The 12,112-nt window shown below is 33.7% G+C and overlaps 1 protein-coding gene across 1 annotated transcript; it reads left to right on the top strand.

Annotated features, from left to right (window-relative positions):
- The first annotated feature begins 7,186 nt into the window (after positions 1-7,186).
- Positions 7,187-8,875, top strand: LOC108979623 (BURP domain protein RD22-like). Its single transcript, XM_035693015.1, has 3 exons — positions 7,187-7,297; positions 7,452-7,560; positions 7,857-8,875. The coding sequence occupies exons 1-3, from the start codon at positions 7,256-7,258 to the stop codon at positions 8,654-8,656; spliced, it is 951 nt and encodes a 316-aa protein (XP_035548908.1). The 5' UTR covers positions 7,187-7,255; the 3' UTR covers positions 8,657-8,875.
- The last annotated feature ends 3,237 nt before the right edge of the window (positions 8,876-12,112 follow it).

Genomic DNA, 12,112 nt, shown 5'->3' with positions numbered 1-12,112 from the left:
GAATCCCGAAAGGTAAGAAACTCAAACCCTATCCTATTTTATTTTGTTGTGATTTATATTTTTAATGGAGATTGGAAGAAGGATGGGGTTTATCGGAGATGGAGGATGGGATTTTTGTGAATTGTGGAGCTTAGATTGTGCATGTGTTTTGGTTTGAAATTTGAATGAGTCCGTGAAATGCATGTGAATTGTGTTTGTTTTCTCATTTCTGTAATTATTTCGGTTTGGATTGAAATTAATTGTGTAATTAATTTGGATTGAAACCCCTAATTTAATTTAGGGCTCAAATCCGAAACCCTAAATTAATTTAGGGGTTTCAAAGAATTAATTTAGGGTTTCGAAATACCCTAAATTAATTTAGGGGATTCAAAAATTGAAACCCCTAAATTAATTTAGGGCTCAAATCCGAAACCCTAAATTAATTTAGGGCTCAATTCCGAAACCCTAAATTAATTTAGGGGTTTCAAAGATTGAAACCCCTAAATTAATTTAGGGCTCAATTCCGAAACCCTAAATTAATTTAGGGTTTCGAAATACCCTAAATTAATTTAGGGGTTTCAAAGATTGAAACCCCTAAATTAATTTAGGGCTCAATTCCGAAACCCTAAATTAATTTAGGGCTCAAATCTTAGAACAAAAATTATATTAAAAAATTATATTCAATCAATTTTTTAATTTTATAATATTTTTCTTAAACTTTTTATCTCTCATTTTCCAAAATCCAAGCAATTTTACTACCATTCACATCACAGATATACTGAGATATTGATCAAAGTATCCAAACAAGCCCTTAATGTTTAAAGAACTCTTAAATCCTAATTACTTAATGTTTTTCAAACTAGTTTTAAAACCAAACTAATCATTCATAATTAATCAAATTCAGCATTTATCAGACTAAGAATTTTCTAAAATCTAAGTACCAACATATATATATATATATATGTGTGTGTGTGTGAGAGATAAAATCTAGACCCTTTAATTTGAAATAATAGCTAGCATTTAAGAAACTCTAACTATAATAATCTATTTAAGAAACTCCAACAAAAATAATCTATTTAACCTTGAGGAATCATCTTTTGATTTGACTATAATATAGCCGTACGTGAATATCACAACGTACCTATTTTACTTTGGTTCGAAGAAGAAAGCTGATCAAAAGTAAACAAAAGTCACGCATACATATAATTAAATGTGATAAATTAAATTCTTATATTAAATTTTTGTTTGAGTTTTATGACATAACTTTTGAGAGATTTAAATGGTATATTCTATAATATTTATTGTTGTCAGTAATTTTTTCAAATAGTACTAAATATTCAATAAATAGTACCATTACAAGATAAATGAGTATTTTTTACGTATTATTTGCGACAATAAATAACTATTTACAACAAAAATAGACTCATTCTGATAAGAAATAATTATTTTCTTATAAAATAACTGATTACAAATAAATAATTTCTTGTAGTAGTGAGTATACAACCCACGCTTTGTATTTTTTTTCCCAATTCAAGCCAGCCTATTTTTTCTCAAACAAATCAACCTCTCTAGCAATCATTTTCTCGATATTTGCATTGATGCCCTTTAAAAATTTTTGAATTTGGTTGTTTCCTGACATTCAACATTAACCAATGTCTCATTTTATTAATGAAAATGCTCCTTTTCCCTTCTTCCACATTGGATATTACTTTCGTGAGAATCCAAATAAAGGAAACATCCATATTTTCTTGCCTCATATAGTGTATTTGTTAATATACTTTATTAACAACATATAGTGTATTTGTTGTTAATATACTTTATTACATTTTATAACCAAAGTACACAATATATATATATATATGAATGTAAAGTGATAGTGTGATACTTTTTGTTATTCTACTTTTATTTTATGTTCATTATATAGTTATGTTTTCTATTATTTCAGATTTCTTGTTTGCTTTAGTTCATGGATATTCCAGCGGATTCGAGTGCGAGCTCTCCTTTTCAGGCAGAGGGCACCCCTACCCCTACACCTACACCTACACCTACCCCTCCTACTCATACCCCTACCCCTAGCCCTACGGCACCTTGCCCCGCCTCCAAGCCCAGCAAGAAACCTGCTTCAATAGTTTGGACTCATTTCACCAAATTAGAGGGTGGTGACTCAAGTAACCCCCAAGCCAAGTGTAACCATTGTGGCAAAATTTATGGATGCCACTATAGGAAACATGGCACCTCTCAATTAAAGGTGCACTTAGAAGAGCAATGCAAAAAAAGTCCAATATTAAGATCATTACAAGATAAAAGCCAATCTAGGCTAGAAGTTGGACTTAAAAAAATGGCGGATGGGACTAGTGGGGGGGCAAGTTTGAGGGGGTATACTAAGTATGATCCCGATGAGTGTAGAAGACATCTAGCTCGTATGGTCATAATGGACGAGCTACCTTTTCAAATTGTAGACGGGAAAGGGTTCCAGGCGGATTCTCACTACTTGGAACCAAGGTTTAATATTCCCTCTCGCCACACGGTGGCAAAGGATGTAAAAAAGCATTTTTACATTGAAAATGAGAAGTTGAGGGGTCAATTGGCAGATCAATTTGTTTGTCTCACCACTGACACTTGGACATCGATCCAAAATTTTAATTATATGTCTTTGACTGTGCATTTTATTGATTGCCATTGGACATTACACAAGAAAATCATAAAATTTTGTAAAATCACCGATCATAAGGGTGAGACAGTTGGGAAGGCCTTGGAGGCTTCAATAAAAGAGTGGGGTTTGAGCCGAGTTGTTACAGTCACAGTCGATAATGCCTCGTCTAACGATGTTGCATTAGGACATTTGAGAACTTATCTTAGAGAGGCAAATAAGACACTTATGGGTGGTGAGTGTCTGCATGTGAGATGTGCAGAACATATTCTGAATTTGATTGTAAGTGATGGTTTGAGAGATCTTCATGACTCGATTGCTCGAGTTAGGACTGCTGTGAGATGGGTGAGATCTTCTCCTTCAAGGTTGGAGAAATTCAAGGTTGCTGCGAGATCTACGGGTCTAACATCTAAGAAGGGTCTTTGTACTGATATGCCTACACGATGGAACTCAACATTTATGATGTTAGAGGCGGCCCAAGAATATAGGCTGGCATTTGCATTATTGGGTGATGAAGACATCCAATATGTAAAATATTTTGATGATCACGGGGGATTGGGGAAACCCGTAGCTGATGATTGGGAAGTTGTAACTATTTTTGTAGACTTTTTTAGGCTTTTTTACGATATCACCACGAGGCTATCTGAAACTTTGTACCCTACATCCAATGTTGTATGCCAGCAAATATGTAGGGTAAAAGAAGAATTAGATGACATGGTCGCGGGTGGTCACATTAGGCTGCGGGAGATGGCATTGATTATGAGGTCAAAGTACGACAAGTATTGGGGAGATTTAACTAGAGCTAATATTTTGTTATATGTAGCTATCGTATTTGACCCGAGGTATAAGTTGGATGGCATGATATTTGGATTGGGCCTTGCGTACGGGCAAGTATGGGCGGAGCTTATTGCAACAAGGGTTCGGGAAACCCTTACTAGATTATTTGATGAGTTTTCCACCTTGCGGGGTGGTAATATTGCGGCACCTACATCTACCCCCTCAGCCTCAGGCTCACAGTTTCCTGAAGTCGAGAGTGGGAAAAGGCGTAGATTGGAGTGGGGTGAGAGGTATGAGCAGGCCCCCTTCCTCCGGACTTCTGTAGAGGCTCAGTCAGAGATAGACAGATACTTAGCAGCAGAGATGCTACCATTTTCACGAGATTTCGATATATTAAGTTGGTGGAAGGTGAATGTTGTGAAGTATCTCATCCTTGGAGAGATAGCCCGCTCACTTTTGGCCATCCCTGTTAGCACAGTAGCCTCAGAGTCGGCCTTTAGCACCGGAGGACGTGTATTAGATTCATTTCGGAGTTCATTAACTCCTGCCACTGTGGAGGCTTTGATTTGCACCCAGAATTGGATCAAGGGAACTCCAATTCATGTTCCGGATGTTCTTGAGTATGAGGAGGCCGACGTCGAGGAGGAGGGTGATGATCAATCTGGATCTGGTATTTATTCTAATTTCTTATTTTCATTTATTTATTTTCATTTAATTGGTATTCATTAATTTCATTTCAAATTTAATACTTATAGTGATACATGAGACGGCGTCTACGGCTCCCTCCGATGCAGTATGACTTTTGTATTGGACTCACCATTGCCATGGTTTGCATAATTTCTTCCCTAATTGTTTGTTTATAACTTTTTAATTCTAATTTGTTTTATTTTTAACTTATTAATATTTCAGGTTTTTTGACTTATTAACTTTTTTTTTAACTTATTGATTTTCAGTCTCGCAGCAGTCGCTCAGTGAACTCACAACTACGGCTCCACCCCTAAAATTAATTTTCTTAATTTACAATTATTGTAATGTTTCTACAATAGTTAATTATACAATTTGTAATATTTATTTTTTTTAGAAGAGTTTGTAATAGTGTAATAGTTTATTAGTTCTCTTAATTTGTATAATTGTAAACTATTTATTGTAGCAGTGTCTTATTGCTTTAGTGATGAATATTACTTAATTATTTAATAGTTAAACCTTAATATCTACTTATCAAAAAAAAAATAGTTCTTTTCTGTTTTTAATTTTATATTTTTTTTAATATAAATAATGGGCCCAAAGTGGCCCAAAACGAATTCTGGGCCCAAAGGGGCCCAAAAACTGATTCTGGGCCATTTATGGCCCAGAAAAAAGTACTGGGCCGGAGGCCCAGTACTCAGTACGGGGGTGCGGACGGGTGGGGGTCCACCCCCGCACCCCGGGCAGCGGACGGGGGACCCCGCCCCCGCCCATGCGGGGGCGGGGTCCGGGGGAAAAAATCCCCCCCCCGCATATGCGGGGGCGGGTGGCGGGGGAGGGGTGGCCCCGCCCCGTAGGGGGCGGGTATCACCCCTAGCTCTTCCTCCAACTTTCTTTTCTTTTCCCTGCTGCTGCTTTTTCCAATTTCTGTTATTGCTCAAACTAGTCGTAACATCACCGTGGGTAGTTATTTCTTTGAAACTGATGATAACTCTACATGGCTCTCTCCTTTCGGTGATTTTGCCCTCTCAGTCAATCACAAATCCCAAACGACTAAACAAAAATAGGAAATGTACCGGAAGATGGCACCGAAAGAAAAGTGGCTAGCTTTCTTGGTTTTAAACACGGTCGGGGTCATCAGAGGATGAACATCAGGTTTGGGTTTCACTTCTGAACGCGAAATGGGGAGCAGGGGAGGGGAGGGTGGGTTGGGCGGGAGATAGATTTTTTTTTTTTTTTTTAATAAAACGATTTTGAAGGACGTGGCATGCCACGTACAATGGGAAAACTCAATCGGAAAAACTGAGCGGTAACCGTAGCATTATCCTTTCTTTAAATAATAACCGACTTTATTTGCTTCCAAGTTAATACAGAGAGAGTATTTTTAAAGAGAGGTTTAAAATTAAATATTTAAAATTTAATATATCTAATAGGAGTAATGATATATGCACAATATATTTTTATAACACATTTTACAATAATATTATAAGATGAAGGTATTTTTATAAAATAATATTATTTTTATAAAATGTTTTATAAAAATACTCTTAATTTAAAATATAGTTATATAAAGTGTTATGAAAAATATTATGTATAAATCATTTTGGTGTTTAATGAGGATGCTGAGAGCTAGCTAGCACCTTCTTTTGAGATCAACGATTCAAACCTGAACTCCATTGCTTGTTCTCTAATTTTTACATATCGGATGCTTCTTACAATTATCAGGATTAATGCAAAAATTGTGTGGCTCCATGGTTAAGGGTACAGTATTTCAGTTTTAGCAAGTACTTAGACGTAAAAAAATTCCTTCTTCTACATTTGATCTCTTCTTCGGCTTTTTAATTTTCTGTTAATTCTTTCATTGCGAGTGATCATGTGGACGATCACCTAGACCCTAAAAAATGAATGCTGGAATAAAATAAAATAAACTAATTTACCCACTTTCTTCATCAACCAGAAACTGAATTCATTGCTCGCACCGCGCACTAGTGCTGGTTGTAGCTAGCGCCGAAAGAGCAAAAGGAATCCTACGCTAAAGGAATCCTACCGCAGTTTCATTAAACACGTGCACAAATTATTACGAGAAATAAACAAATATTTTACGTACAGTTATTTATTTATTTATTTTTATGTATTTATTGTACACTCCACTAATATAATTGATTACGTTATTTTTTTAATATAAAATAACTGTTTTGACTAATCACATCACTTGAATGCATAAAAAATATGTAAAAATAACAGTAGAAAACAGAACTATATGAGAAATTCTTTATTTAATTGTATTTTTTCAAAAACCGCATAAACCACAAAGATTAATACTACACAACTTCCCTAACCTCCACACATCAAATTTTTTAATATTTTTTAAAAATTATTTTTAAGTTTATTATTTTTAAACTAATTCAATTCTTATATTCATTATTCAAATATTAAATATTTGATAAAAGAAAAAAAAAATTAAAAAAATGTACTGTGGTGTGTGAAGGTAGTGTGAATAGTAAGAGATTGTGTAGATTTAAATACGAAAAATTTGTATTTTTTTCTTATTTTTTATTTGTATTTTTAAAAATTATTAAAAGTAATTTTGACTTTTCAAAAACAAAAAAGTAAAATGGCGTGGCTTAATTAATATGATGTGTTAAATATATTTTATAATAAAAAAATTTCACAATCCAAGTACATTAAACTATATCATTCGTAATTTTTTTCGTAAGATCATCGACAATTTTAAGTGTAATTTCGACTTAAACCTCTTAAAAAAATGGAGCAAGTATGGAGCGAAATTTCCCTCTTTATCCTAAGCTAATTTTGCTACTCATGTTTCACAGATTAATCTGCCATAAACCATCCTGCAAACTGATCATGTACTTTGGAGTAGACTTTATTAGTTTCCGAATTCTACCGCGCCGACGCCGTCAACCGTACAAATTAATTAAGCTTCAATTGACATAAATGAATTTTAAGTATATGAGCCGGCGGCTGTAGAAGTAATTAAGCAGGTGACGAAGCTGGCCTGTCTTCTTCTACACATGAATGAATCTTCTCGATCTGGACCCATGATTTCGCTTATAAATTTACAATCTGCCTTGCTCTTCTATTCATTACTTCAGCTCTTGTTTCTCCCCTAGTGTCATCCTTTGTTGCAGTCCACGTACGGCTTAAATGGAGATCATGAATCTTCTTCAGATTTTCAGTTTTCTCACTGTGAGCTTTATAATCCTTCACTCGTCTGAACTTATTTAAATTCTTATCATGCTCTAAAAGAGCACTTTAATTTGCATTCATATGATTTAAGTACTTCAATTAATATTTTTATTATTCGTATGGAACCAAACGATCGAGACTTCGTCTCTTGCAGCTTGCAGTAGTGGCGGCAAGCCATGCAGCTCTGACCCCGAAAGATTACTGGAACTCTGTGCTGCCAAACGCACCAATGCCTAGAGCCGTCATTGATCTTCTGCAACCTGGTTGGAATATAGAATTAGAAGACTTTTCTTTCATCTTTTTTCTTTTTGAAATTAGTACTACGTACTATATACTTGTCCAAAGCTGAGGGTCAAACTAATGATGATCTCTGTGTGTTTTGATACGTAAAATCATCATTTATTCAAAATATTTAAATTAATAGAAAAAGATAAATTTGATTATTTATATGTCCTTCAAATTTTTTCGCTCGAGTAATATATAATATGCTTAATTCTATCATCGTATTTATTTATCTGTAAGTTGAATAAGTCTCTAGTTCATGTTTCTAACGTTGCAGACCTGAAGGATGATCAGAAGGAAGTCGGGGTGACTTTCTCTCCAGGACAGCCAGGCGGGGGAGTCAGTGTTGGAATTGGTCAACAGGGAATGCCGTTCTCATATTCATATGGTGCCTCTGAGGATCAACTCCATGACAATCCCAACGTAGCTCTTTTCTTCTTGGAAAAGGATATGCATCCTGGCAAAAGAATGAACTTGCACTTCATGACTCAAGACTCAAACACAGCTGCAACTTTTTTGCCTCGCCAAGTTGCCAAATCAATACCCTTTTCATCCAACAGGCTGCCGGAAATTTTGAACAAGTTTTCACTCAAGCCCGGATCGCCGGAAGCTGACATAATAAAGAACACAATTGAAGAATGTGAAAAACCGGGCATTAAAGGGGAGGAAAAATACTGTGCAACATCATTAGAATCGATGGTGGACTTCAGCACTTCGAAAATAGGGAAAGATGTTCAGGCAATCTCTACGGAGGTGGGAAAAGAAACCCAGATGCAGAAATATTATACTGTCGTGCCAGGAGTGAAGAAGATGGCGGGCAACAAAGCTGTTGTTTGCCACAAGCAGAACTATGCATATGCTGTCTTTTTCTGCCATACAACACGTACCACAAAGGCTTATCTGGTGCCATTGGTGGGCAATGACGGGACTAAAGCTAAAGCTGTAGCCATTTGCCACACAGACACATCAGCATGGAACCCAAAACATTTGGCCTTCCAAGTGCTCAAAGTTAAGCCCGGAACTGTTCCTGTCTGCCATTTCCTTCCAAAGGATCATGTTGTATGGACATCTAAATAGATACAAACTTCTCTAGGAAAGGGTCCTAATTCAAATAACCTTTTAATTAGCAGCACCCTTGTTCTTTAATGTACTCGCATACTAGCTAGCTAGAGCGAGTGTTTAGTTACATGTTTTATGTATGTACGCTGTATACCTGTGCATGATGCATCAGGATATAATACATATATGCACTAATAAATACATATTGTGCCTTTATTGGCCAATTTCGTTCTTCTATTTCTGGTGGGCGTTCAATCTAGCTAGCTAGTACTGTATTTGCTCTGTATCAAGCCTTGGCTAAGAACGTTAATGAAATGGTAACCATAACTAACAGGATTGATAAACCAGTAGATCCAGAGACCGTCTTGTTGCTACATCTTATATATAATAACTCTAGTTTTCGTTACAAGAAAAATAATCTTTCTGCGTCTTAATTAAAAGGAAAAGAGATCACTCGGATTTGGACCGATGAACAGTACTCTTCTTTCGTCGTCCCTATAGCTAAGACATTAAGCGAGATAACTTCTTGATAATAAGCTTCCCGTAACTTCTCAATATCAGCCCATGAAGATATTTCAATTATGGAGAGATTTTATCTTATTAAGGATTTGATTTTCATGATAATAAGATACTTATAACATTATGTAATCTCCATGTAATTTATTAAATGAATACTCTAGTAAAAATGACTTTCTTAAGTCTATTTTAGAGAGCGCTAATTATGTCTTTGTATATTGTGTGACACCATTTCTCTTATGTTTTTTTATTACAATTTCATTACCTTTGATAGTTGGAAGAATCAAGCCACACTGGTGGCTTACCTCTCCTTGCTCGGACCAATTTCATCTAGTTGTTAGCTTATTGTCGTCTCTCATTCTCTAGGAGATTTGGCTTGTAAGGAATAGCAAGATTCGAGGACATTCTCACTAACTCTGATACTATCATTTTTAAGATCCTAATTGACTTACTTAAGTCTCGTTCTCTTTTGTTCAATTCAAATGTTTCCACTCTTAGTTTCTTCACATTTTTCGTGTAATAACCCCAAAAAAGTGCCCAATCCACCCCAATAGGCCCAGCCCATCCCTCTCCTTTAGTTCTCGTAAGTTCCCCCCCCCGAATCCGACTCTCATTGTTGTTAAGAATATAATATAAATAATAAAAAAAATATTTTTTTTATCTATTTAAATTTTTAGAATAAGTGATAATTTTACATAGTATCAGAGTAGAAGTTCTGAATTCGAATCTTGACTCTACATTCTACCCATTTGATTAAATATTTCACGTATTGAGCCTATTCATTGAGGAAGACACTGGTCATACGTGAAGAAAAATGTTAAGAATATAATACAAATAATAAAAATCTACCTCTTCTCATTATCTTAAATTTTTGAGACAAATGGTAATTTCACATCTCTCTCATATAATACATCAGGATATAATACATATATGCACTAATAAATACATATTGTGCCTTTATTGGCCATACCCCCAATAGGCCCAGCCCAACCCACCCCAATAGGCCCAGCCCCATCCCTCCCTTTCGTTCTCGTAAGTTTTCTCTAGAATCCGACTCTCTTTATTGTTAAGAATATAATATAAATAATAAAAATTTATATTTTTTTATCAATTTAAAATTTTAAAATAAATAGTAATTTTACATGGTATAGAAGTTTTGAATTCGAATCCTAACTCTACATTCTATTCATTTGATTAAATATTCTACGTATTGAGCCTATTCATTAAAAAAGACACTAGTCACACGTGAAGAAAAGTGTTAAGAATATAATACAAATAATAAAAATCTACCTCTTCTCATTATCTTAAATTTTTGAGACAAATGATGATTTCACATCTCTCTCATATAAAAACCCCCCTTCTCTACCCTCTCTCGCACACCCCCTCCCTCACCTCGTCTCTTTCTCTCTCTCTCTCTACCCCTTCAAACTCACTCTCTCACACCTCTCCCTTCGCGTGTGTATATATATATATATTTTTTACTCTCTCTATGTTTAGTAATTTATTTATATCCCTTTCTCTATTTTTCTCTTAATTCTTGTCCTTGCACCGTAATAACCTCCACTCACAACCAATACTACTCCTTGTTATATTATTACCACCAACGACAATATTAGGTAAATTATCATCTCTCATAAATAGTATATTTAATTAATTTTGAATATAAAATATGTTAAGATTTGATATTGTGAATTGTTGAGAATATACTTAATTGATTATGTTGTTAGGGTATATTGAAGATAAATTTAATATTCAAGTGTTAGTGGTGGGTATTAACTATAATTAATTCATATTTATGTCACTGTTATATGGTTGAGTGTAGACCTCATTTACGTTAAAATAATAAGGGAATAAAGATTGGTATTAGCGGTGTGACCGGTTCGATTTGGTTTGGTCTGGTTTTAGACATATTTTAGAACCGAACCGGTATATACCAGTTTTGAGATTTAAAAAATTGATAGTACCGCACCAGTTACACCCATAAACCGGTACTTCTGGTTTTACTAGTTGAGTCCAATTTTTCCGATTTTAGTATAGTATTAGTGGATTATATAGTTAGTATAACTATACTATAGTGATATAAAGTGAAATTATATAGTGATATAGTACTAGTATAACTACTAATACTATAGTGGTCTATATAGTTATTTATATATAGTGGATTACTAATAGTATTAGTGTTAGTATTACTATATATATAAAAAATAGTATCATATAGTGATATATATATATATATATATATATAGTATTTGATTATGTTTGTTAGTGATAATATGATGGTTACATACACTTTTTATACAAGTGTATATGATCAAATGTATAAAAATATATTTATAAAAAAATATATATTATAATTTATTGTGCTATAAAATGTATTTATCCTTAATATATATATATAGTTTATATTAATAACATATGATCAAATATTCATGTTTAAGATTAAAATTTTATGGTATGAAATTAAAACTTTTAATGATAATATTATATTAAGATTTATAAGATTAATTTTATGTTATATTAATTTTATATTATTAGATTATTATTATACATGAATAATAGGATTTTAAAATTTAATGTTATAATAATTAGTAATTTAGCATATAATATTAAATTATTTTACATATAATTATATATAATATAAAAAATCTTATAAAAATATTTTATATAATATAAAAATTAAATATATATATAAACCGGTTCGATCTTTTGTTAGAAAAAGGAAAATCCGAATCGAACCATTTTTGGCTGGTTTTGAGAAAAATAAAACTAGTACCGAACTGAACCGATTACTGGCTCATCAGTTTTTTTTTTTTTTTATCCCTAACCAGCATACGTGCTGTCCAGCAGCATGTTTGAAATCTAAACATTTTGAGTTTATCAATTTTGGAGGATAATCTTTTAGAACAATTCTAAATTCATGTTATTAATGATTGCGTGAAATTTTAAAGTTAAGTGATA

This window comes from Juglans regia, chromosome 8, assembly GCF_001411555.2.
Source record: "Juglans regia cultivar Chandler chromosome 8, Walnut 2.0, whole genome shotgun sequence".
Taxonomy (NCBI): Eukaryota; Viridiplantae; Streptophyta; class Magnoliopsida; order Fagales; family Juglandaceae; genus Juglans; species Juglans regia.
This window is presented reverse-complemented; position numbering and strand designations above follow the sequence as displayed.